General features: G+C 39.4%; 4 protein-coding genes across 4 annotated transcripts; 2 read left to right on the forward strand and 2 right to left on the reverse strand.

Moving 5' to 3' along the window:
- Positions 1–10: 10 nt before the first annotated feature.
- Positions 11–10492, reverse strand: vps16 (VPS16 core subunit of CORVET and HOPS complexes). The gene is made up of 24 exons (XM_077583956.1): positions 10287–10492; positions 9847–9935; positions 9693–9784; positions 9487–9615; positions 8109–8253; positions 7917–8032; positions 7711–7833; positions 7566–7621; positions 6275–6364; positions 6010–6181; positions 5783–5914; positions 5214–5341; positions 3785–3820; positions 3609–3717; positions 3381–3515; positions 3196–3304; positions 1941–2038; positions 1745–1849; positions 1585–1662; positions 1374–1460; positions 1210–1292; positions 1019–1115; positions 844–947; positions 11–753 (listed from the first exon to the last, which is right to left on the reverse strand). The coding sequence occupies exons 1-24, from the start codon at positions 10334–10336 to the stop codon at positions 612–614; spliced, it is 2505 nt and encodes an 834-aa protein (XP_077440082.1). The 5' UTR covers positions 10337–10492; the 3' UTR covers positions 11–611.
- A 2299-nt stretch (positions 10493–12791) lies between these two features.
- On the forward strand, positions 12792–18026 carry cavin2b (caveolae associated protein 2b). The gene is made up of 6 exons (XM_077584033.1): positions 12792–13170; positions 13863–14003; positions 14093–14194; positions 16555–16812; positions 16962–17114; positions 17183–18026. Exons 1-6 carry the CDS (start codon positions 12895–12897, stop codon positions 17471–17473), a joined length of 1221 nt encoding a protein of 406 aa, XP_077440159.1. The 5' UTR covers positions 12792–12894; the 3' UTR covers positions 17474–18026.
- On the reverse strand, positions 18025–20393 carry arl11 (ADP-ribosylation factor-like 11). The gene is made up of 5 exons (XM_077584059.1): positions 19879–20393; positions 19235–19300; positions 19048–19163; positions 18803–18980; positions 18025–18313 (listed from the first exon to the last, which is right to left on the reverse strand). Exons 1-5 carry the CDS (start codon positions 19909–19911, stop codon positions 18185–18187), a joined length of 522 nt encoding a protein of 173 aa, XP_077440185.1. The 5' UTR covers positions 19912–20393; the 3' UTR covers positions 18025–18184.
- A 675-nt stretch (positions 20394–21068) lies between these two features.
- On the forward strand, positions 21069–24743 carry eef1b2 (eukaryotic translation elongation factor 1 beta 2). The gene is made up of 7 exons (XM_077584045.1): positions 21069–21236; positions 22906–23028; positions 23106–23247; positions 23395–23461; positions 23677–23802; positions 24010–24077; positions 24625–24743. The coding sequence occupies exons 1-7, from the start codon at positions 21157–21159 to the stop codon at positions 24709–24711; spliced, it is 693 nt and encodes a 230-aa protein (XP_077440171.1). The 5' UTR covers positions 21069–21156; the 3' UTR covers positions 24712–24743.
- Positions 24744–24804: the final 61 nt, after the last annotated feature.

Consider the following 24804-nt stretch of genomic DNA (forward strand, 5'->3'; position numbering starts at 1 on the left):
CATGAACTAATTTGACATTGTGACAGCCAGTTATATGCTTTATTATCATGATGAGTTCTCCAGTGTCAGTCTCAAGCCTGGCTAAATGTGCGGGTTACATCCTGAAGCGCATCCGACTTTACAACTTGCTCGAACAAATTATGCAAATAGAAAGTCAACTACTACATTATTATCATTTCTTTCCGTTATGACTAAAAACCATCTGTCATATAGTTACATACAGTATTTCATGCACAATTGTATATCAGATTAATGTGTATGTTTAAAACAAATTTGAAATCAGAAGACATGAGATATAATTATGGCAAGCAAATAGGTAGGCAGTACTGTTCAATTGATGTTAAGAAGAGATTTGATGAGGAAACAATTTGTTTGTACTACGTCACCACAGTCAGGCAAATTGCAATTTCGGTACAAATTTTCTGCCAAACTGAAAAGAACAAATCTGACCAGCCGCCCGAGCCTTGAGTTTGACACTCGGGATTCTGCATCCGTGATATTTCAGAACTTTCAAGGCCGCAAATCTAACCTTTGCGTGGCAATGCATTAATGGGGTTATTTGGACCAATTATAACAATATAATTAAAACTGCATATGAACTGACTGTAAGATCACTTTTTGGCAGTGGACAATTTGGCTCGATTTAACTTTTCGGTCAACAAGCGATCCGAGGTGGAGCATCTTGCGAGGACCGCTGAAATTTCCGCTTCGTTCCGGCGTTCAATCGCGACATCTGCGGCCCCTTCAAGGTCTCTGAGAAGAAGAAGAGAAGAGTTTCCCTTTTTGAGCAAACAATTAACAACACCTGTGGTCATAGGGAAGGGACTTGCGGCGACTTCTTACCCGACGCACAGGTGAGCTTTCACCTTTTGCTCAGGCGTCACTCTGGAAACGTACTTCTTGGCCTCATACTTGTTATTTTTCTTGATGCAGACATCTACAAAGGCCTGAGGAGGACACCAAACAAAAGTTCATTTTTAAAAAGTTACAAGGATGATTGGGGTCCACTTCCACCTACCAGATAACCTATGGGGGACTTTTTACTCTTTGAGAACTTCTCCAACTCTTCCCATTCCTCTTTCTCTGCTAAAGATTTCAGTTTCAACCACCAATACCTGGACGGGCAAACAGGCAGAATTTGAATTCATTGAATTGTTTGGTACCCCTCTGTTAAATAAACAGCACAACAAAATCACTTCCTCCACATACCTCTTGTCAGGTACTTTGAAGTCTCTGTAAAGTTGATCCGTCTGCTTATAAAGTCCCAACATAAGCAACGTCTCCATGGTTGCCTGCACAGGAAGTGACATCACAGGAATAATATCAATTCATTTCCACGCAGACGGCCTGAGTCGCCCCAAACTTTGATATACCTGCAGTGACAAACCCAGAAGCCCCGCCCCCTTCTCATCATCCAGTTTCTTTTGGAAACGGAGGAGACGCATCTCATCTTCGGTGGCCTGCAAAAAAACGGCGCGAGACAGGTTACTTTTACCCTACTGATGATGTGTTGCTGCGATAGTAATCGTCGTTCATCGTCAACGGTGATTTGGTATCGTCATCGTTCCGTCAGCTTGTTCTTACCTTAGAAGCAAACTCATTTTTAGCTTTGTTATATTCGTCCACGGCACTTTGCAGGTGAGACAGACGGCTGTCTAACCTCTACGCACAAAAAAATAAAAATGGCAGTTTAGTGACAATACAATAAATATTTATAATAAAAACATATGTCTGCAGGTCAGACCTTCTCCCTGTAACTGCTGGCAACATAATAGTTGGCTAGCTCCTGATGGTCATCATCCTGGTTATAAAGATCCCGCAGAGTTTCTTGTTCCTGCAGTTTACAAAACTAAAACACGAGACGTACAAGTTGAACGACCCCGTAGTCGCATGACCAGAGGAAAATCCCAGGAATGAAGATGACGAGGAAAAGTTCTCACTTGTCTGTAGAGACTGAGAGCGACAGGCTGGTTTCTTAGTGTCATGAAGAAATCTCCTCTATTCATCTCATTCTTCAGGTGAGTAACAACCATGTAAACTGACACACATGTACACGCAAAATTTCAGTCATCAGTTTGGAAGAAATTGATGCCTCCCACAAAAGGTTTACATTTATTTTTGAACTTGTGGTCTGCCAATCGCAAGAGACTTCAAGATGTTAATTTCCACTCCCAACTGAAGCTTACCGTCAAACTAAACATAACACTCAAAAAACAGTTGGGTCAAAAATAACCTAATTTGGGTCAAAAAGGGACCAACTCAACTTTTGGGTTTTTCGATTAACCCAAAATAAAACAATGGGTCAAATGATTAACCCACAAAATAACCCAAAAATTGGGTTGCTTTTTGGGTTATTAATTTAATTTTACCCAACTTTTTGGGCTAAATAAATCAAAGAGCTGGGTCGGTTCATTTTTCCCACAATTCATTTGGGTTATTCAATTTACCCAAAAAGTTGGGTCAAATAAAATATCAACCCAGAAAACAACAACAACAACAAATTCGGTTGCTTTTTGGGTTATTAATTTAATTTTACCCAACTTTTTGGGCTAAATAAATCAAAGAGTTGGGTCGGTTAATTTTTCACACAATTCATTTGGGTTATTCAATTTACCCAAAAAGTTGGGTCAAATAAAATATCAACCCAGAAAACAACAACAACAAATTGGGTTGCTTTGTAGGTTATTAATTTAATTTTACCCAACTTTTTGGGCTAAATAAATCAGAGTTGGGTCGGTTCATTTTTCACACAATTCATTTGGGTTATTCAATTTATCCAAAAAGTTGGGTCAAATAAAATGTTAATTACCCAGAAAAAAAACCCCAAATTGGGTTGCTTTGTGGGTTATTAAATTTGACCCAAAGTTTTGGATTAAATAACTCAAAAAGTTGGGTGTTTATTTTTGACCAAATTCAGTTGGGATATTCAATTAACCCAAAAAATTTGGTAAAATGAATAACCCGCAAAACAAGCAAAAAAAAGTTGTTTTGTGGATTCATTTTTTTAATTATTGTATTCATTGAATTTGTTTAATAACTCAAAAAGTTGGGTCAGCCCATTTTTGACCCAATTTGGGTTATTTCTGACCCAACTGTTTTTAGAGTGAACAATTACGACCACATAACTACATAGTTGTAAGGTCCGCCATCTCAACTGTTCCGTATTTGGCAGGTGGACACGGCTGTTCGACATACCCAAGTCCGTGTCTCCGCTCTCTACGGCTTTACTGAGAGCCAGCTGACTCCTCTTCATCTTCAGTAGAAGAGGAACTTGCTCCGCCGACCGGGCCTCCGAGTCCAACAGCTGCGACACACGAAAACAAATCAGACACCTAACTATGTACAAGAATAAGAGCAAAAACGGAGATGAGTATTTCTACCTTAATGGCGAGCTCTGTTCGTCCACACTCATAAGCTTTAGCAGCGATGTGCGAGTACGACACACCCAGTGAATCTCCCACCTTCAGGCACACAGCTCTGGCTATGGCCTCATCCGACAGTTCCTTCTGCTGGACCTGGACACGCCCACATCGAGACAAACATACAAGACAGTTCCATTGGTTAAAAGATAGCACTGTATGATGCAAAGAAGTGAGGAGTCAACTTACTTTACATGCAGCCCAATGTTTGAGAACCTTGCTGACTCCCTGATAATCTGGAATCTTCAGGTAACGGCAGATTTCTATGGCCAACTGATACAATTGACGGTACACCAACCTACACGTACACAAAATTGTAGTCATGCTGACGAAAATGCCAAGATGGAAGTCAAGTTGACTTTTACCTGTCAATCAGCACCTGCAGGGTCATCTGTTTGAATCTTTTATCAAATGTCAAGGAAATCATGAAGAATATATGCGTGTGTGTGTTGCCGAGTGTGCAGTGGCGGTTTCTGGCAAGCACATAAATGTGCAGCCCTAAAATGAAAAAAATTGCTAGTTTCCTAACATGTACTGGTAATAACACAATTATGGAAGCTTCCTATTGTGTGTAAACACAACACTTACAGAAGCGTGGAATTGCCAGTTTGGAGTAAACATTTTTGACTTGCAATTACGTACAAGTACATTGGAAACTTTTTTTTTTTGTACATTAGAAGCTTGCAGGCTAAATGCTAAAAACTTGTAATGCCACGGGGTGTTGACATGCGCATACGTAAGTTAAAAACAACAACCTGTAAAGTGTGTGGGGTGGGGGTGGGGGGAGCATCTTTTTTTAGAATTTGGCTTACGCTACACCAAAAAAATTAAATAAATTGCAAAAATTGTTTATTTGTAATTTTGATGATTTGTTATTATGTCGGTAGTGCATGGTTCCTGTGGGTATTAGCTTGCGCAAGTGAATAGCCCGTGGCATTATGGGGAAAAAATGCCAAACAGAAATCATGCACTACATAATAACAATCATCGATATTATGAACAAACAATGTTTACTTACTTAATTTTCAAACTTATTGGTATAATGTAGGCCAAATGCTAAAAAAAATTGCATTCTTCAAACATTTTTAGCATTATGGAAAAAAATGCTAAGTTTTTAGCATTTAGCCTACAAGTCCATTCGAACATACTTGCAAATACGTTTAAATTTATTTAAAAATACATAAGTTCCAACTTATTAGCAAATACGTTGAAATATACTTGTACGCTAAATGCTAAAGAAAAAAAAACGTTTCAACTTATTTGAAAGTACATTCAAATGTACATGAAGGCTAAATGCTAGTTTTTCCAATAATGCTAAAAACGATTATTATTATTTTTAAATTAGCACTTGGCCTACATTATACCAATATGATGGAAAATTAAGTAAGTAAACATTTTTATTCATAATTTTGATGATTTATTATTATGTAAAATACATTTAAACATGTTCGCAAAAATGTTCAAAGCTATTTAAATATGTTTCCTTTATTTATTTTTTACACAAATATGTTTGAATGCATTTGCCAATCAAAAATGTTTAGTCCACAGTGGCAGTTCCACACTCCTGTACGTCACTCATTGGCATTTGTATGGGGAATTTGATTTCCCTTGTGGACTCACCCTCTCTAAAAGAGATACAAAACAATCAAATCCTTAATTGACATAAAAGAAAGCCAGCATGTTGGGAAACAAAGACAAAAGTTTATGAGCCTCCAAAAAGGGGGGTCTCGCACAGGGTTCCCTGCAAACTAAGACCGCCACTGTGAGCGCTCGTGCATGTGAGCGTAAGGATACTGCGTGTGCGTGAGCGGCAGACCCACACTGCACTCTCTGACGGCATTCAAGACGCGTAGCTCTCGACAGGTGGACACAAAGTGCTCTGGACTGAAGTCTGTCAGGAAACACTTACCGAAGGATGCCGCCTGGAGAGTGCACGGACACAAAAAACACATTAGAACGAAAACAGGCCCGACCGAATATGGAGGGTTTTTTTTTTACGCCAAAGTTGATTTGGTTGTTTGGCAGAATAAAATACAGAAATGATAACAGAGAAATCTAAAAATATATATAATGAATAAAGCAACTTCTTTTTTTTGGTCACTTAACACAACATTAATAACATAAATAACAGGCAGAACATTTGACAGTTTACAATACTTCTACATTTAGCGTTTGTTTAACTTTACAACTATGAGAAAAAAAAACAGCCATTTTTGGCAGATTTTTTTGTCTCATGTTTGGAAAAAAAAATAAGCTGATTTTTTTTGCCAGCTTTAAAAGAGGTAATATCAGCCGATTAATCAAATGTACTACATGTATGACGTCATGGTGAAAAAGCCTATATATATAGTATGAGTTGTCACCCGGAGTAGAGACTTTTGTGTGTTGGAGTCATATTCATGTCCTGCAGCCTCCACGCACTGTCTAACCGCCTCTCCCAGCATGCCTTGCTCCTTGATTTCCCGCAGGTACTCATCAGCCTTTTGACTGGACTTCTAGACTCACGCACACACACGCACACAACACAACACATACAAGTATGTTTCTTTTGGATTAATAAGCCAGCGGTGAGGGAAACATACAACCCTACCTCATACTCGCGGTGGGCCTCCAGCAGCAACGCTCCGGGTGCCATGGAAGCGATTTTGAAGATGTCCTGACAGACGAGAGGAACTTCCTGCAGCAGCTCCTGATTGGTTGAACCGATGACTCGAACGCCATCCAGCTCACCAACACAAACGCAACGACTTTCTAGTGGGAATGTGCAGTGCAGTCAAGGATAAAACCCTCTGAGAACACGGATAAAGAAGAGTGGAATTTTGTTTATAGTGCTCAGTCTCAGCTATTGAGGATACTGGATGATGTCGTTGCACACTCCGGCCACCAGGAGGAGGTGGTCCCACAGCAGCACCACTGACGATTGTTGGGATTTTGGTCTGCAGCACCTGCACATACAAACAGGCACACAATTACAAAACACATTGACCAATGAGGAAGGCAAATGTGCACTTTTATATGAACACAGGAATAACCTTTCAAAAATAACCTGCTACTAACTGGTTTCACATGTATAAACACTAGATTTAGTGCTGTCAATATTGAATCTTTGTAATAGGGATTACCCTATCGATTATTACATCAAATAATCGCGTGAAATTTATTTATATTTTTTTTGTTAATCCACTAAGGTTAGACATAAATTCAATTGAGTGAATATACATAATTTTATTATCTTCTATACATATGCATTATTAAACATACAGTATATATATATATATATATATATATATATATATATATATATATATATATATATATATATATATATACACACACACACACAAATATACAAAAATTTGCTTCTGCTAAATGGTTAGCAATCGCAATTAGCATTAGCGCGCTAGCAATTACCACTTTACCAAAGGTAAACAAACACTACCATTTAGTTCACAGAACTTCACATATACATCATTATATCTACATTACACATGCAATAGTGTCTTAAAAGTCACTTACAGCTGATGTTTCAACATTATTCCGTGAGTAAACAAGGGTAAAAATAGCTGTTAGCTAAATGAGTTCATTGGCTGTGTCCGAATGTCCACCCTTGTCCCCTAACCCCTCATTCACTACATAGCAATTCACTATATAGTGGCTTAATGGGTTATATGCCACGGAGGAGGCGGGATCACATTTGTACTTCTATTTTCATTTCTGGCAGAATAGGGTCGGCATGTGTATTGCTATGTTTTGGGGAAGCTTATGTGCTGTATTGACTTTAATAAAAACCCACTAAGAACAAAGTGAGCGTTTAAGCAAACAAATAACATCCACCATTTGGCCACTAGATGGTGCACTAACAGAAGAAATAAAGATCAAATTGCAGCAATCATTCAAACGCTGCATGCATCTGCAAAAAAAAAAAGTCAGTGTATAAAACATGGTCAACCAAAACATGTTTCCGGCAAAGCTTTGAGGCAGAACATTTTCAGTCAACCGATTTTTAAAGTCAATTTATCTGACTTGGTCGACTTTGATTGTAGGATTCAAAACTTTCAACAGTTTTTCATTGAATCCATTATTTAGGTGTGTTTTGAGAGGGTATGACCGATCACAAAACCAGTAAACGGAGAGACAAGTACATACCAGACCATCTGTTTGGGTGGTGTCCTCACTTTGGTATCGACCTCACTCAGCTTGCTCTGGAGACACATTCACACATCAATCTCCCACAAAACAGCACCCCTTTATAAAGGTGGTTCAAATATGATAAGACAACAATGAGGTTCACCTGAAGCTGGGCTAAACCTGTCCACAGGTGTCCAGTGTCAGTGAAGAGAGCAAGGTATTTGTAACTGAATGATGCCGACATATGGACGATGTTGCCCGACTGAGGACTGAGGCCTGGAGCACACTGACATGGGCGGAACATAACGCGTGTCACTATTTGTGCACATGTGTGTATATAAACACCAGCCAGCAGTGTTATTGTCTCACCACAGAAGTGCAGGAAGTATTGTCAAGGATATAGAGTTCAGTTCCAGTGGCCAACAAGATTTTGGTCTGGCGGTCTTGTGTGAGGACAACCCAACAGGACGGCGCCGCCTGCAGGCCTGACGCACACAAACACAGATGATGTTCGAAAATGATCGAAGGTGCGGGGAGGTTGTCGCACAGGACAGGTGTTACCTGGGACGACGGGTAACCTCCTAAGCTTTAAATCACTGATGTTGGTAGCCAAGATGAAGCGAAAGGATCCCGTTACTATGGAAACACCTGTCCCGTAGGGAGAATGGAACACCTTGGCTTCTAAGACCTGAGACTGCACCACTTCCTGCAACAAAGCAAAGTTCATTTTGCACATTCAAATAATTGTATATGTAAACAGATGAATTTTAACCTTGCCAGCAAGATAAATTCTCGCAGTATTTGGGAATTTACAAACTTCAGGGACTACATCATGTACGTTTGCAGCCGATCTTTTTTTAATTGGACCAATCAGGTGTTGTTTAGGCAGGACGAAACCAATTAGCGCCGATGGCGGGGGGGGGGGGGGGGGGGGGGGAAACAAACAAACCTAACAGACAAATGGATGCTGCAATTAATTATGTTCTCGCAGAATTACTCACCATTTCCTTGATGAATTTGAACCGCGAGAGGAGTTTCGTGCATTTTTATCTGGTAAAGATAGTCATGCCCCCCCCTTCCAAAGACGAGACGGAAGACGAGATTTTTATCCGACGCCTTGATTGGCCAAAACAAAATGTGCAAAGATGCTGCATCGTCCAGTCAGCTCAAAGTATTGTACAGCAAGCCCCGCCTTTCCCGAACGGGTCTGCCTTGTGAAGTACCAGATTGATAATGTGAAGAACTCCATCGAGTGAATCACGATCATCAATCTGGCTGGCGAGGTTAGATGAATTTAGCACATGATTGATCAAACATGAGACAAATTGGTATGGCTGATTTGGCCGCAGTTATTATAGAGGACCAAAAATGCCAAAATAAAAATAAAATAAATAAATAAAAGTGAAAATAAAAACGGATGTAAAAATATAATTCAAAAATTTAATATTAAAAAAATCCATAAATGGGAATAAAAACAACAAAATATATACATAAATAAATAAAAGTAAAAACAAAAACACAAAAATAAAAACAAGACTGAAAAAATTAAAATAAATGTGGACATAAATACAAAAACAAATATATAAATAGATTTAAATAACAATCAATACATAAAAAAAGCTGTGCTCGCATGTTTATTTTTTTTTTTCATGCTGCAGACGTCAGCATGAAATGCGTCATGAAATGTTATTCAAATGAGGTGGCGGTCCTAAGCGTGCACCCCACATTTTTCAGCGGGACGGATTTCTTGTCTGTTAATCAGTAATATATTTGTTTCTCTTACATACAGTTCAATCACTTAAAACTATTGCCATCACCGTGCACAATCTGCTAGCATGAGAGTAAGCACTCAACGAATCACCCGCTATTTGGAATCTTTGTGTTTATTATTAATTGATTGAGTTGAGATCCACTACCACACAAACTGGCGGCATCATACCTGTCCCATGCTGAAGTGCCTCTTGAAGGTTCCAAACAGGTCATAAATTAGAACCGAACCATCTTCTTGAATACACAACAACTCATCTGAGACTGTCCAACCCAGCTGAATCACAGGACCGCTTTTCCACTAACACACATACACACCGACTGTCAGCTCACAGTAAAGGAGAGGTGGTCGGTAAGGGGAGTGCCACTGGTACTTACCGCAAAACTAGCAATGGCAACTCCAGAAGCAGAATAAATTTCTAACTGAGGTCGACAACTTGGAGAACGTCTCAGAGGTTCTCTGAGGAGAGCTGCGACAAACAAAAACACTCAGTTGGGCCATTATGTCGATTGAAGTCGGACACGTGTGTACCTATAGGTCCGCCGTAAGGTGCCGCTGCCACCAAGCAGTCTTTCAATCCATCTCTCAGGTTCCAACTCATCTCGTACAGCTCTGTTTTACTGCCAAAACACAACAAGCACATACACTTTACATTCTTAAGGATGTGTATATATTTTGAAAATATATATATTATTGTTATTTTAATTTCTGGAGGGGAAAAAATATCCAAATATCTATTATTTCTGTGGTAGTTGATGCATGCTTTTTGCAGCCATGAGCCCTTGGATGAATGTCATAAACATCACAACTACGACAGAGTCCGAGTCACAAAAGATGAAAATTGCAGCAACGCCAAGAAAACAGTCTTGAACGTGGATAAAGAACATGTTAATTATATGAGTACAGTTTGCAGTTGCATGTTTACAGGAGCATCTCCTGTCAATTAGCCGCCCCGTGATGCTAAAACTTACCGGTAAAAAGCCTCTCCCATCGGATTCCAGTTGGCTGTTATTAGAGCCATTGTGTATAGTCCTCTAGATGAGACCTAAACGTATCAAGCTGGCAATCGAACCGCATACACAGTACGCATTTATTTTTGTTTTCCGCTGTTGTTAGCTTGAAGTTGGTCACCTGATTGCAGACAAGTCTCCTTCTTTGTTTTTTAAAGGGATCAGCTGCTTCACAATAGTCACAGTACCGCCATCTGTTGGGCAACTTATCACAACAGCTGATGTTGAACTCACTTATGTATGACAACATTTTTAATTCACAAGAAAAAGTTTCAAAAATCGAACCCCGTTTTGTAAACGAATTTGGTACATATATTAAGTCTCTAAGATTGGTTAAAAGACTTAATGTGCAAATAATATATATTATGCTGAATAAATTCCCTCTTGTGTTGAGTTGAATATGTCCTGGTTTTATTTTTATTTTTTTATGTATGTAATTTACAATTGTGTGTGAACATGGTGTAATTGATCCTTGGAGGGTTTTCCCCGTTTTTCTTCCCCTGTGACCTACTGTTCCCTTGGAAGTTATTGTTGATTTGTATGGAAAATTGATTGCGGATTGTTGCCAAGCCTGTATATCTTACCGCTTCATTTAAATAAAAAAATAAAAATGATGTTGAACTCACCTGATTTTTTTATGTGTAAAAAATGGGATTGTGTGAAAACTGAGAATTTTGGGGAACAAAATGCAAGACGAAAATCCTGAATTTTGTGAATGTTTGGACATTTCAATGATTTGAGTCAGGGAAAAATGTGGAGAACAAAAAAATGGCCTGAATAATAAAATAAAGTATTCTACAACACACTAACAGAAGTATGAATGCTCTTTAATCTTCACACACTTAATAGTGTATTGTGTAAATTATTCACTTTGCACCACCATTTCTATTTCATTGTGTACAGAATGTGTAGTAAATGTATTTCGTTTCAGCTGCCTCAGATTAATTAATTGCTTCCACACAATGCATTTCCCTCCAACTTTGATATGTCACATGAAAACAGATTGTGTTTTACTGCCTCTTTGTCAATGTATTTGGTCTTGCGCTTCCTGTAATTCTGTGTACCAAAAACCTTGTGGACTTCATTAATTCAATAATGTTTCATTTATTCTCTAATAAAACATTGGCAAGCACAACAGAACTTCCTCTAACTCCTATCGTCCTCTTTGCCTCTGCTTGAGCTGAGAGATCCAACTTTCACACAAAAACAAGAAGACAGAAAGAAAACTAACACAAAGTGCATGAGTAGGACTGTGGGGAAATCGCCCCCTGTTCTATTGTGTTTCTAAATAATGCAACTTCCTTTGTGTCTTCCTTGGTTCTTGTTTGAAGCGTTTAACATATGTGCAAACAAGTCAGTCGTTTGTTCTATGCCTTTTGCTGAAAATGTAACACTTGAGACAAAGCCATTCTAAATTACAGTTCCGTTGTGATGTCACAGTGTGGTTGCTTTATATAAGTTTCTCACCCATGACTTGAAAGCTAGGCTGAGTGAAGATTATATTGATAGATAGATATTGACAGACAAACTGTTTGAGATGACCTGACCCTTAACACACAAAATTGTTCACCTATCAAGTGGGAGTCAAAAATCCAACATGTAGTATCAGAATGATAGGAAAGTGCAAGGAACTCAGGAAGAAGGAGAAATGTAGATTTTAAATTGTAGCTTTAAACTAGCCTTTAGTCTTTTGAAGCTATTTCGAAACATCTGTAGATTCCGATATCATTCAAAGGCCAAAATGAACATGACATTCATTGCATGATGTGTGTATGTAAACCACAACTTTAATTCAGAGCTTGCAAGTGAGAGGGAGACTTTCTTTCCAGATGACTTCATCTGGAAGGCATGACAGTGAGAGAGATCACCCCCTTACACTCTGTTGTCATGACAACAGGCAGTACGTTTTTATTTAACTCCTTCCCTACCCTAGTTGATGGTACTACCTCTGTTTTACACTTATTTTCCTCACTAGATGAGTGTTTGAGTACTTTTGTTGTGTTTAACTGTGTTTATGGTTTTATATAATGCTTCCATTTGAAACGAGTATAGACTATTATTTATTTATTTATGTATTTATTTTGTAACATAAAGGTGTGTGGTTTCATTCCTTTGTAAGTTTGAAGTTTAGGTCTTGTGTAATGTTTTCTATGTACTGTATTTTATTAATACAAAAAAGACATCCTTGAATATCGCATATGAATTAAATGGTCCACAATTGGGTGACTGAATACTGTAGTCTTTGTTTCTGCAGTTTTTTGCTGCACTTCCTGTCCCATTGGACAATTTAATTGGCTCGTGGCTCCAGCTTGTTTCACCCTTGTCTTGTTTGTGGAACTTGTGTCAAGCTGCAGAACAAGCACAAGTATTTGCCTGTTCTGGCACGGGAAGAGTTAAGGGTGTGCACTTCCCTACAGGGAAGTTAGGCGGAATGTTTTTCCAAGTGCCAACCAATCAGAGCTCAGCACACACACAACACACACGCAACACACACACGCAACACACACACGCACACACATTTTCCACTGTTTTTCAGCCTGCAGAACTTTCTGACCAACTGCTGCCTCTGATGAGTGAGGACGGTGTTCAGGCCAGCAAGAACATGGTGACCACTGATACCCACCAGAACCAGGACCTGCTGGTCCCTCCCCAAGTCCAAGAGTCGGAGGACCAGCTCAAAGAACAGGAGAACTCAGAGAACCAGGAAACCCCTTTAGCAGGCCTGCTTGGATTAGACCCAGAGAAAATGGGCCAAGGCCCCGTTAACGCCATCACGGTCCTTACTTTGCTGGACAAACTGGTCAACATGTTGGACGCTGTGCAGGAAAACCAGCACAAGATGGAGGTGAGAGAAGGGTGGGGCCGCGCTCAACTCTGTGACAGTTTATGTCAGACTTGCTAAACCAAATGTGTAAGGACTTTCAAGGTCCAGAACTTAGTCAACTTTAAAACTAGTTCGATTATATATTATATACATACACACACTCAGCTAAGAAAACTTATTTTTCCTAACCAAGTTAAGAGAGAGTTCATTCCAAACAACTTGACTCAACTTGATGAAGCGGGTCTTACATATTTGTTACTTTATTAGACTACACTCTCTCCAATGGTAATTATCAAGACTCCAGAGCCAGTCCAACTCCAGCTACTTCTTTCCAATTCAAACCAATATAAATTTCACATGACCAGCTTGTGTCTCCTTTTTTTTATTATCTTCAATTGCTTTCAATATTCGAAACAGATTTTTTTTAATCTTTATTTATTTTGCTAATTTTTATCCATGAAAGGAAATGGAATTTCACTTAAGGGGTTTTACCCAAAAGTTGAGCATGGAGATGCTAGTGCTCAAAATCATCTCAAAAGTAGTCAAGATTTTAAACGTCTCTCCCTCCGCCCTAAAGACAACCGAGCCTCTACCACCCACTTTTCAACAAACCTCAGCCATCTGGCGTAATTTATTTTCGACAAACATTTGGCTAAATCTGAGAAGGGCGTGGTCACAGGAATGTCGTAACTGAAAGATCCTTTGGTTTTTAGGGGCACCAGGTGGAGATGGAGGGCGTGGTCAGGGGGATCCAGGCCGATATGATCAAACTCTCCAAGAGTCACAGTCACACCTCCAACACCGTCAGCAAACTGCTGGACAAAAGTCGCAAGCTTTCTGTCACCATGAAGGAGGTAACTAAAAATCAATTACATCGACACGTCAAATGCCAGGATCATCTGGATGGATGTTTTTGGAGGAAAAAAATGGGGTTGTGTTTCAGGTACGAGAAAGGATGGAGCGTCAGGGCTCGCAGGTTAAGAAACTGGAGGCGAACCATGCTCATCTGATCGACAGAAACAACTTTAAAGTGCTCATCTTTCAGGTCTGTGAGTTGGAGTTATTTTAGTCTCGCAACACTTTGGTGGAACAAGAGGTCATGTGAACTGTGCTAATCTCCTTTTGCGGATCATAAGATCACCGGTAACCATGGCTCTGGCTTCTCTCACCAATACACAACATTGCCCAAATTCCTTAAGGCCATGTGTCAGCTGTTAATCAAGTACAGTGGTGCCTTGAGATACAGATTTCATTAGTTTTGTGAATATACTTGCAACACAAAACACGTCTCTATCTCAAATCATCTTTCCTATCATCATTCAATATCATTCCACATCATTCAATACCATTCAACATCATTCCATAGCTTTCGATATCAATCCACATTTTCCACTATTATAATGCATTATTTTTTTTTCAATATAATTCCACTTCTGTCCATCTCATTTAATATTATTCACTATCATTCTAGAGCATTTAATATCATTCCACATATTTCAAAATCATGTATTTCATTCCACATCATTACATATCTTTTAACATCATTTCATTTCATTCGAAATCATTCTAAATGTTTCACCATTACATTGCACTTTTTTTCCCCCCAGTATGAGTCCACATCTTTCCACATCATTCAGTATCATTACACGTGATTCCATTACATTCATTGCCATTTCATTGCATTCCACATTATTCCAAAGTTTATCATTCAGCATTCACATGCAATTTCTCCAGAAATTGCATTTTCTAGTGTTAGTTGTTTTTCTGAGTGCATAAAGAATATTTGCCGTGAGTATTGTGATATTGTCTGTCAACATGTTTTTCAATTTCCTCTACTGTAAATATCCATTGCTTAAAGGACTATAACATGGCGACCATTTATGCTAATTGTTAGCCTGTCTATGGCGTTTTACATTATGTGTTTGCATTAAGCTACTAAGGGCAGTGTTGCCAACTCCCCAAGGAAAGTAGCTATTGGCTGTCCAAAAAAGTTGCAAGAAGGCGCTAAATGACATAATTGCCTAATTTGCATAATTTGCTATTTGCATGTAATAGAGAGGAAAAATGTCATGGGAGAGGCAAAAATTTAGTTTAAAAAAAACACACCCTGAAGAACACCAGAAAAGTCACTAGATTTGTTGCTAGTTGCTTTTGACCCAAATTTTAAAAAAGTTGCCAAATTTAGTGAGAAAGTCACCAAGCTGGCAAAGCTGACTAGGGGAAGTCCAAAGTTGTTTGGTGTTATAAATACACAATGTGTATGTAATTGTCTGATTTATGTTTAGTTTGTAGTATTACATTAGCAGTGGCATTAAACAGCTAGAAGCCTCTTCTTTTTTTTTTGAAGAATAATTCACTAGTTGTCAAACTGCCTAAGCTAAACAATGAATCGTATTTCAATAAACTTTTAAGTCAGGTCACTATCTCAAGGAATTTGGCTCTGATTAGTCTGACACAGCAAAATTAGGAGTGTTAAATCTAACACTAGAAAAGTGTTTATATGTGGGGGGGTTTCAAAGTGTTACTTTTTTCACAATTAACCAGTGTTACTCCAACACTGTATTGTGTTAAAACTCTACACTGGTAAACAACACTGAGTAGTGTTGAAAGTACTCTACACTAGTGTCAGTGTTAAACATGAAATTCTGCCAAACTAAACTGAACTCTGTTGTTTAAACACTTATGAGTATATTGCACTAGCGTCAATGTTAAACTCAAACTACACTTTACTCCTCATTACGAGGCCCTCAAAGCGCTTTAAATTTTGACTACTGAAGATACAGCATAAAGAGCAACTGGGGCTTCAGTATCTTGCTCAAGGACACTTTGACATAGTCACACACTGGCCTGGGATCGAACCCACACTCTTAGGGTTGCGAGACTAACGCTCTAACCACTATTGTATCGCTATTACGATACGATACGATATACTTTTATTTTCCCCGTGGGGAACTTTTTCCTGGACTCCGTCCAGCTGCAGTTTACAGTAAAGAAAAAAACAACAGAATAGAAAGAGATCAAATTAAAATTAAATAATAATAATAAGTTAAATAAGAAGTGCAGCAATAAGATATTCTATAATAATAAGATATATAAGATAAGATGATAATAAGATATATATTGAGATGTCGAAGTTTATCCTTTACTGGAAATGAGGGTGCGGTCAATTTAACACTCAAGGTAGTGCTCTTCAGGTTACACCCAACATCTACCCCAACACTCAAGGAATGTACTCTGACAGTGTAACTTTTTATCTTAACGGTGTTAAAATAACACTGCTTGCTGCATATTTGATCGAACACTCGAAATTTAACAATGACCGATTTGCTGTGTAGGATCGGAATGCCATGATGTTCAGTTTAGGGCAGTTTGTGACTTACTGGCGGTTTCTGTTGTCCCTCGAAGGAGGAGAATGAGATCCCTTCCAGTGTCTATGTGAAGGACCCTCCGCCGTTCCCTCGGGATGAAATTCTGGAAGAAGGGGATGAATCTGGTCCTGTCGATGGCAATCAGCCTACCGAGGGTGGACTTCACACCATCGAGCTGTCATCTGATGAAGACGTGGGCCTGGAGGCTGATCTGGATGAGGAGATGTGGCTTCAAGACCTTGAGAACATGGAGAAGTCCAAAGCTGAGAAGCTAAAACTCTCCAGTCTGAAGAAGGTAAGCCACACAAATAAGATGTTTAAAAAATCATTTAGGCAATTATGCTTTTAGCCTAACAATTTGTTCTTTATCAGTATTAAAAAATATTGCCATGGTAACTCATACTTAGCCAATAAAGATAATTCTGATTCTATCTCTCTCTGCAGGTTGACAGCCTGAAGAAGGCATTCTCACGCCAAAACATTGAGAAAAAGATGACTAAGATCGGAACAAAAATAGTTTCCGCTGAACAACGAGAGAAAATCAAACAGAAAACATCCAGCCTCAAGGTTCCCCCTGTAACCTTTGGCATTAAGAAGGTATGACCTCTAAGCGATCTAGAACTTATCTTGCGTCTGTGTGACCTCTAACCTGTGTGCGTTTACAGCATCGCAGCAACTCGGCCTCGCAGCCTCCTGAAGAACACCCTGCCCAGATCGACGAGCAGCCTGTCTCGGAGGAGCACGTCCAGCCCTCCCCGCTGGGCAGTGACGAGCAGGAGGTCACCTTCACGGAGATCCACAACGAGCTGGCCCCGCCGGAGCAGCAGGAGAAAGAGCAATCGTGTGCGGAGGTCAGCGCAATATCTGAAGGGCTTAGTGAGGACTACGCTCTGTCCGCCACGCTGCCTCAGGACCAGGAAAACAAGGAGGAGTCTTCAATGTCACTCCAGGAATAAGAGATTGACCATGTTTAGAGATGATTTATTATCTGTGCATTTCTTACACTGAAAAGCACAAACACAATCACACTATCTGTTTGAGTTGGGTAACAGAGGAGAATTGAGTACAAAAAACACTGGAGGGGACCTTGTTTGAAAGTATTCATGTGCTGTTGACTGAAATAGGTTCACCCAGAATTTGAGAGGACCCCCCCCACACACACACACACACACACACACCACACACACACACACACGTTTACCCCAACTTAATATGAGCACATTCCGTATTTATCTATCAAGAAATCATTTATCAACAAATGTAAGTGTTTTTTTTTTATAGCTTCACATCATGCTAACCTTTCAATGGCTTACATTATTTAGCTGCTCACACAAAACTAAGCTCACTATAATCAACCAGTTTGAAAAAGTAGAAAACTGTTTCGAATTGCTTTCACTAATGCAATATAGCACTGTTTTCTTTGATGTAAAAAGAACTTTTCCAACCAAAGAATAATCTCTGTTAATTGTATTTAACAGATATAGATAAATAAAAGTGTGTCACAAGGTTTCCTGTGTCAGGTTTAATGAAGGAACTAAAACGATTTGGGATTTGTATTTATTTCTTATATACATTCAAAAACCCGACATTTGACCTGTCTACTTCTACTATCACACATCTTCACATTCTGCATGTATTCTCCACCCCTTCCTTTTCACACCCTTATGTTAGTTCTTCTTGATGAGTTTGGCGACGGACGTGAAGGCCTGACGCAGACCGATTCCTTTCAGCGCGCTGCATGCTTGAATCTGCCATCGCAGCTGTGGGTAGTTGGACAGTCCCAGCTGCTGCGAGATCTGATTTCGAGTGGGTGTCAATGAAAGAACAGGTGCGGACAGGATGGAGAAAAAAAGATGAGAAGGAGGAATGACACAGCTACATCCTATCTGGCTTTCGTTGCTCTCTAGAATCATTTTTGTGCATGCTTCATTGTACATGTAAAGTAACTGGTTTGGCTAAATAGAATACAGTGCAACTATACAATTAAGTTTGATTACCAGTACAGACAGAAGCCAGTATCAGTTCAGCGTATTCAACAGACATGGCCACAATCGTGGGAATATCAGCGTTTCACAAGTTTGAAGCACTTATTTTATATACTTGTTTTTGTTTTTTACTCATTCTAATTCCGCAGCGTTTCACACTTAATAAAGGTTTTATGATTTACAGTAAACAACTTCACGCAATACTAACATGAGAAAACTTAAATTTGAACACATCCAACGTTGTGCGTTCAAGGTCAGAGTTTCCACTGTACGTCTAGAATTTTTGTGTGTGTGTTTTACCTCTTGTACAGTCATGGCGCCAGGCTGGTCCACCTTGTTGGCGAGAACCATCAACGGAATACCTCGTAACTTTCCTTCACTCAGAACCTTCTTCAATGCCTTCTGGGCCTCCGGCATCCGACTGGGATCGCTGCTGTCAACCATGAAAACCAGTGCCTTGCATTCATCCAGGTAGAACCTGAAAAAAAGTGTCAAAAAAGGAACAGGAAGAGAAAGCGGCGAACAAAACCAAAGGACAAGATTACCTCCAGTTAGGCCTCATGCTTTTTTGTCCTCCGACATCCCAAATTGTCAATGACGTCCGCTTGTCCACATCGAACGATCCTACATTGAACCCAATGGTTGGTGATGTGTCCATCACCTGTCACGTCACAATCAGATCAAAGTCGCGCACACAGACAAACCACAACGTCCTGTTGGCCAGAGCCTCACCTGTCCAGTCAGCAGTCGGGTCAGCAAAGTTGTCTTTCCCGCAGAGTCCAAACCCATCAGGATCACCTAAACCAATATTACCTTAGCATTTAATCTCTTATCACTCTGTGACAAAAGACAGAGTGACCGCTGATGGCACGCAGTAAACAAATCCTTACTGCTATTTACGACAGCCACTGGATTGTTCCTCCTTACCAACAGGTTCCTCTGAATTAATTTGAGGTACGGTATATCAGGTGGTGGTGGTCAATCACTTTTCTGCCACTCAGATGTACCCTGCCGCTTATTGTTTACGAGATCTACAGATGCAATCATATATGACTACAGGTACTTTTTTTCTATGGCAAAATGGAATCTTACTCTAAAGTTTGACATCACATGACACCCGAGCCTTCTTAAAACTCTGAATTTAATCTAAACATTCCAACATAAACAACACATTTACAAAAGCTAACAATGCATGAATGACTTGAATCTTTAGATCGAAGCACTTAACATTTTTGTTTAAGTTTGTTCCATTCATGCATTTAAACGGCGAGAAAGTGGCGCCTATTTATTTATTTTTAACCTGTTTCAGGGTGGATCCAGGTGTTGGTTTAACATGTTAAGCCTGTAAGTCAACATGTCAAATCAAATTGTGTTACCTGTGGATGTTTAGATGACTGAGTTAGACCCATAACGCCTCTTCTAATCTTTGTCCCTTAAACTTCACAATCCAGACGGTTTCTTGCTAAATAAATGTCTCAACCAAGGAAGGAGCACATGACATCACAAACTGGTTTGACTGCATGATTTTTATGCAAGCAAGTAGCACAAAAACAAACATGGTATTTTTACTGCAACCTGTGCCTGACCCTCAAAACCCCTGATGATTTATCATAGCAAAATTAAAACCGGGCTTCAAAAGTATTCACACTACAGTACAGTACAGTACCTAAATATTAATGCTGTAAAGGGTTATGGGGTAACATAAAATCAATTCAAAAAGGTTGGTCGGGAAAAAACTATACGCTGATAAAGGCTGCATTGAGGCACCTTTCCTGAACATTTTTTTATTTTATTTGAATCTTTCCTCCACATAAACGCCGATAACAAAGGAAATTTCCTAAGGAAAAAAAAAACAGAAACTGAAAAAGCAAAAAAATAAAATCTTTATATTTCAGAGACTATTTTTAAATGTTTGAAGCTGATGTTTTTCAGGCTGGACAGGAGTGAATATCTTGCTTTTAACTTCTAACATCCAACGCTCCTTGGTTCACATTGCTCCTGCTGCTGTATACCTGTTTTTTTCCTGCCTTTCCTGAGATCTCAAGACCTGACTTTGTCTATTTATCTTTTTTTAATTATTATTATTATTATTTTATGTTGTGCTGTCATTCATGGAGGTTAGTCCTATTTTGACCGAATAAAGACTAAGGAGTACAACATACACGTTTTCAAATATTGGGAGTAAGACGAAGAGTATGTTGTCACGGTCCCGCTATATCGCAGATTTTGTGTGCGTGTGTGTGTGCGTGTGTGTGTATGTGTGTGGTGTGCTAGGCTTCAGTTGTTACTCTGCTTAAGACTGCTTCTATATAACTTTTTCACATTATCCATTGCTTTTATAACATAACGCGATGGATGAGAGATTACCATACTTAAATTCAGATACCTAAACAATCTGCTAAAGCAGAGTAGTATTTGCACCTCCTTACCACTGCTGACCACTGGTGAATTGTAGAATATTTTAAATTTGGTTGGATTTTAGCATACATTTTCTCAGAATTTGAAAATAATTTTACACTGCTGGCGCGCAGGCTTCCAACCTCGGAGCAGGAGGGGCTGGAGTTGGATGAGGCGGAGTCAGTCCCCGGCTATAAAATGGCGGCTTGCCTCCACGTTGGCCCTTCTTCCTCCCTAAGTAGCTGCCCGTTGTCATCATGGGTTTCGGTGACCTAAAAGCACCCTCTGGTCTCAAAGTGCTGAATGATTTCCTTTCGGACCGCAGCTACATAGAAGGGTCAGTGCAGCTGCGATATTATATACATATGTACAAATCCGGTTAAGAACTAGGTTGAATGGCACAAGAATTCCAGTGTTGTTCCTCGTTACCGGCGGCGCCATTTTGACTACGCGTGGCTAACAACTAGCATTTCAATGCGGACCGGTGCGACTAATAATCTAACGGGAAAGTCTAATGTAATTGGTTAGATGTGCGGACGTATCGTATAAACCGTTACGACTGGTGCGTTGAGTTAAGACACGTTGCGCTTTGGGGAAAAATGGCGACGCTAGTGCCATGGCTCACATGCTGGCTAACGGCTAGTGATGAATGCCATTTGTAAAGCGTGTCACTCCAGTGTGAACTGAAGTATGAAATATTGACTGATAACGACTTGAATTATAATCACGTGAATTCGATTGAATAATTCCCTGTTGCTGAATATTCATTCTTTATGAGCTAGGTCAATGTTATTTTTCAGATTGTCATTGAACACACGCATTTTACAATACAAATTAGTCTTTATTTTAAACACAAATACCCCACCTCCAAGATGATTGGCCCAACATGACCAGTGTTAAATCTTAGTCTAGTAAGCATTTATTACAAACAAGACAGCAGCATTATTCCTACAATAAAAAATATTATTGTAAGCCACTGTAACATTCTACAGTTTGAACTGTAATGTGGTGCTTTAATGTAGAATAATACGAAACTGTACTTTAATAACTAGTTAATTGCAGAACAAGTTAAATAAAAATCATACTTAAGCAAATGTTTACAAAGAAACTTAAAGTCAAATAAAACCAAACTACACTTTTTATCCTTTTGCCAAGTAAAGGGAGCCCGCCGACCACGAGTGGTTACTAGTACTACACTTTGAGGATCACGGATCAATAGCATATCCTCAATAAAATAAGTCATGGAGTTTAAGGTTTTATGAACAAAGAGACAACCTTATGTAAAGTATTTCTATTACATATTTAACCCCCGGGCCCATTTTATTTCATCCTTTAAGCTTGTTTGTAGTTTTTTTTTAATGCCTCTTTTTGTAACCCCCCCACCCCCCACTTTTTTTTTTGTTACTGCATATTTTCACCAATTTAAATTTGCTTGCGCAGTACAAAGGTTAACCCCCAAAATATTTACAATTTAAATGTTTTCTCAGTATGTTAAAGTGCTGGTACAGCCAACAAAAGGTTTCTCCACTTAAAAAAAACAAAAAAACAATTTGCTCCATTGGCGTTCGCTAAGCCATCAAATGTATCTTATGGAAAATCTGAATATTACATTAAATTGCCCAAAAATTAATAACATTTGTTTTCATGAGGTTCAACTGGCCGTAAGTGGCTACAATAATACCGGAAGGTACAATTTGAGTTAAACGGTCCATAATTGATATATTTTGTGGACGCAAATGACCAGCATAGAGCCCAGGGGGGGTTATCGCTTGAGGTGAAAAAATATACCAGTAGTTAATATTTCTTTGTGTCTAGGCTTCAGGAACACCATGTATAAGTGCTTCCACAACATGTGCTTTCTCATTGGTGTTAAAAAGAAGCTCTGTGCAAAAACTTAATTGAAACTAATTTACATGTTTACTGTGGAAAATGTATTTGGAATAAATACTTTGCTTTCCAGGCTTTTTACGGTCTGCTGACAGGACTAACCTCATCTTTATTCTTAGGCATGTGCCTTCCCAGGCAGATGTTGCTGTTTTTGAGGCAATCACAGCCCCACCCCCAACCAACCTTTGCCATGCCCTCCGTTGGTTCAACCATATCAAGTCCTATCAGAGCCAGAAGAACAGGTTGAGTACTGTTGCTGTGGTGACAAAGGCACAAGCGCTCGCTCTCTCGGACTGAAACCAGCCACCTATTTTGTCAGTCTTCCAGGTGTGAAGAAACCTTTAGGGCAGTACGGCCCAGCAGCTGTGGGCGACTCCACCGCAGCAGTCACCCAAAAGGCTGCTGCTGCTGCTGCTGATGACGACGACGATGATGTTGATCTGTTTGGCTCTGATGAAGAGGTGAGAACACAAATATGATGCAAATATAAAAAGGGGATAAGTATACAGTGTTGCTCGAAAGTAAAGACAAATTCAGCCAAGCAGTCAAGGTAACCACTCTATTCCCAGGGTGGCGTTGATGCTCACCTGCCATTGTTAATGTTGTAGGAGGATGCAGAGGCCGCAAGGCTAAAGGAGGCGCGTGTAGCAGCGTACGCCGCCAAGAAAGCAAACAGTAAGTGATAACTTGTTTTTTTGTTACGTCATCAGGCTGGCCCAGTAGCGCTGAATCTGATGATATAAAATTTGGATTCTACATGATGATTACCTATCACCATCTTTCGGCTGACATGTGATGTACACTATACGTACCTGACAGAGTCCAAAGCATGGTCGAGTACAACTTTTAAGTTGTTTGTGTAGCGTTAACTTCCCTCCCCTCCTTCTCAGAACCTACCCTCATTGCCAAATCGTCTATTCTTTTGGATGTCAAACCTTGGGACGACGAGACCGACATGGCGAAGTTGGAGGAGTGCGTCCGCAGTATTCAGATGGAGGGACTCGTCTGGGGACAATGTAAGTGTAAGATTGGCGATGGAAGTGATATGTAGCAGCAGCAGATCTGGATTTCAGTTCTCCACTTGATGATGATATTATCTCACCATCTTTCGCCTGAAGTTGTGATGACACTTAAATTATCTGAAACAGTTGGTGGAGTTTATTTACTTGGTCTGTAAATTTTAAATGAAACGGTAATTTTAATCCGTTGGTGTTCTCCCACAGCAAAACTTGTACCAGTGGGATATGGTATCAAAAAGCTGCAGATCAACTGTGTGGTCGAAGATGATAAGGTGAGTATTAGGCTGTGATGACCTTAAGTAAATAACAAAAATATTAAATGTTTCCTCCCTAATATGGGCTAGTGGTCCCCTAATTTATTGTATCAAATGCCCCTTCAAAAAAAAATTGACTCTCCAAATACCACCCTAATTAAAATGCAGTAGCGGAATAGACCTGTCTTAACTTAAAAAAATGAAATAAAGAGGTAGAGGCATTTATTTGTTGCCAATAATGTACACTGTTTCAACATGAATACTGTGCTTCTTTTATATGGGGGGTTAAATACAACTGAGAAATACTTCACTGAGACCTGCTGTTTCTAGATTTTTTTACTGTAGTTTAATTTAGTGAGTTTTTCCCCATACTTGTTAGGTAGGACAGATGCATGTCTATATTAAAGTGTATCACATTTTTGCTGACACCAGCTTCAGATTAATCCGGTAGATCCAACCAATTTTTGTTGCTGTTGTGCACACATACCTTTATAAAGATTTATTTTGTGTGTGACAAAATCTTGATTCATGTATCTGATTTCTGATTTTTATTTTTGGGCTTTAGGTGGGCACCGACATTCTGGAGGAGCATATCTCAGCATTTGAGGATTTTGTCCAGTCAATGGACGTTGCTGCGTTTAACAAAATCTGAAAAGAAAAAAATAAAGCACTTGGATAAAACTCTCTGATTTTTATTTATTTATTGGAGTTCGCACAACTTGACCCAGCTGCTTTATGTTTTGGG

This window comes from Vanacampus margaritifer, chromosome 1 (assembly GCF_051991255.1).
Source record: "Vanacampus margaritifer isolate UIUO_Vmar chromosome 1, RoL_Vmar_1.0, whole genome shotgun sequence".
NCBI classification, from domain to species: Eukaryota; Metazoa; Chordata; class Actinopteri; order Syngnathiformes; family Syngnathidae; genus Vanacampus; species Vanacampus margaritifer.

Excerpts from the sequence above, each read along its gene's own strand:
- vps16 (XM_077583956.1), bottom strand. The coding sequence starts at position 10,336 with ATGGCTCTAATAACAGCCAACTGGAATCCGATGGGAGAGGCTTTTTAC. Across the intron at positions 2,039-3,195 it reads GAGCGGAGACACGGACTTGG|TTTACATGGTTGTTACTCAC; the intron begins GTATGTCGAACA and ends CATGTGTGTCAG. Across the intron at positions 1,293-1,373 it reads TTCTGGGTTTGTCACTGCAG|GCAACCATGGAGACGTTGCT; the intron begins GTATATCAAAGT and ends CTTCCTGTGCAG.
- cavin2b (XM_077584033.1), top strand. The coding sequence starts at position 12,895 with ATGAGTGAGGACGGTGTTCAGGCCAGCAAGAACATGGTGACCACTGAT. Across the intron at positions 13,171-13,862 it reads AAAACCAGCACAAGATGGAG|GGGCACCAGGTGGAGATGGA; the intron begins GTGAGAGAAGGG and ends TTTGGTTTTTAG. Across the intron at positions 16,813-16,961 it reads AACTCTCCAGTCTGAAGAAG|GTTGACAGCCTGAAGAAGGC; the intron begins GTAAGCCACACA and ends CTCTCTCTGCAG.
- arl11 (XM_077584059.1), bottom strand. The coding sequence starts at position 19,911 with ATGGGTCTAACTCAGTCATCTAAACATCCACAG. Across the intron at positions 19,301-19,878 it reads AGTCATCTAAACATCCACAG|GTGATCCTGATGGGTTTGGA; the intron begins GTAACACAATTT and ends ATATTGGTTTAG. Across the intron at positions 19,164-19,234 it reads CCCGACTGCTGACTGGACAG|GTGATGGACACATCACCAAC; the intron begins GTGAGGCTCTGG and ends GTGACGTGACAG.
- eef1b2 (XM_077584045.1), top strand. The coding sequence starts at position 21,157 with ATGGGTTTCGGTGACCTAAAAGCACCCTCTGGTCTCAAAGTGCTGAAT. Across the intron at positions 23,029-23,105 it reads TATCAGAGCCAGAAGAACAG|TCTTCCAGGTGTGAAGAAAC; the intron begins GTTGAGTACTGT and ends CTATTTTGTCAG. Across the intron at positions 24,078-24,624 it reads GTGTGGTCGAAGATGATAAG|GTGGGCACCGACATTCTGGA; the intron begins GTGAGTATTAGG and ends TTTGGGCTTTAG.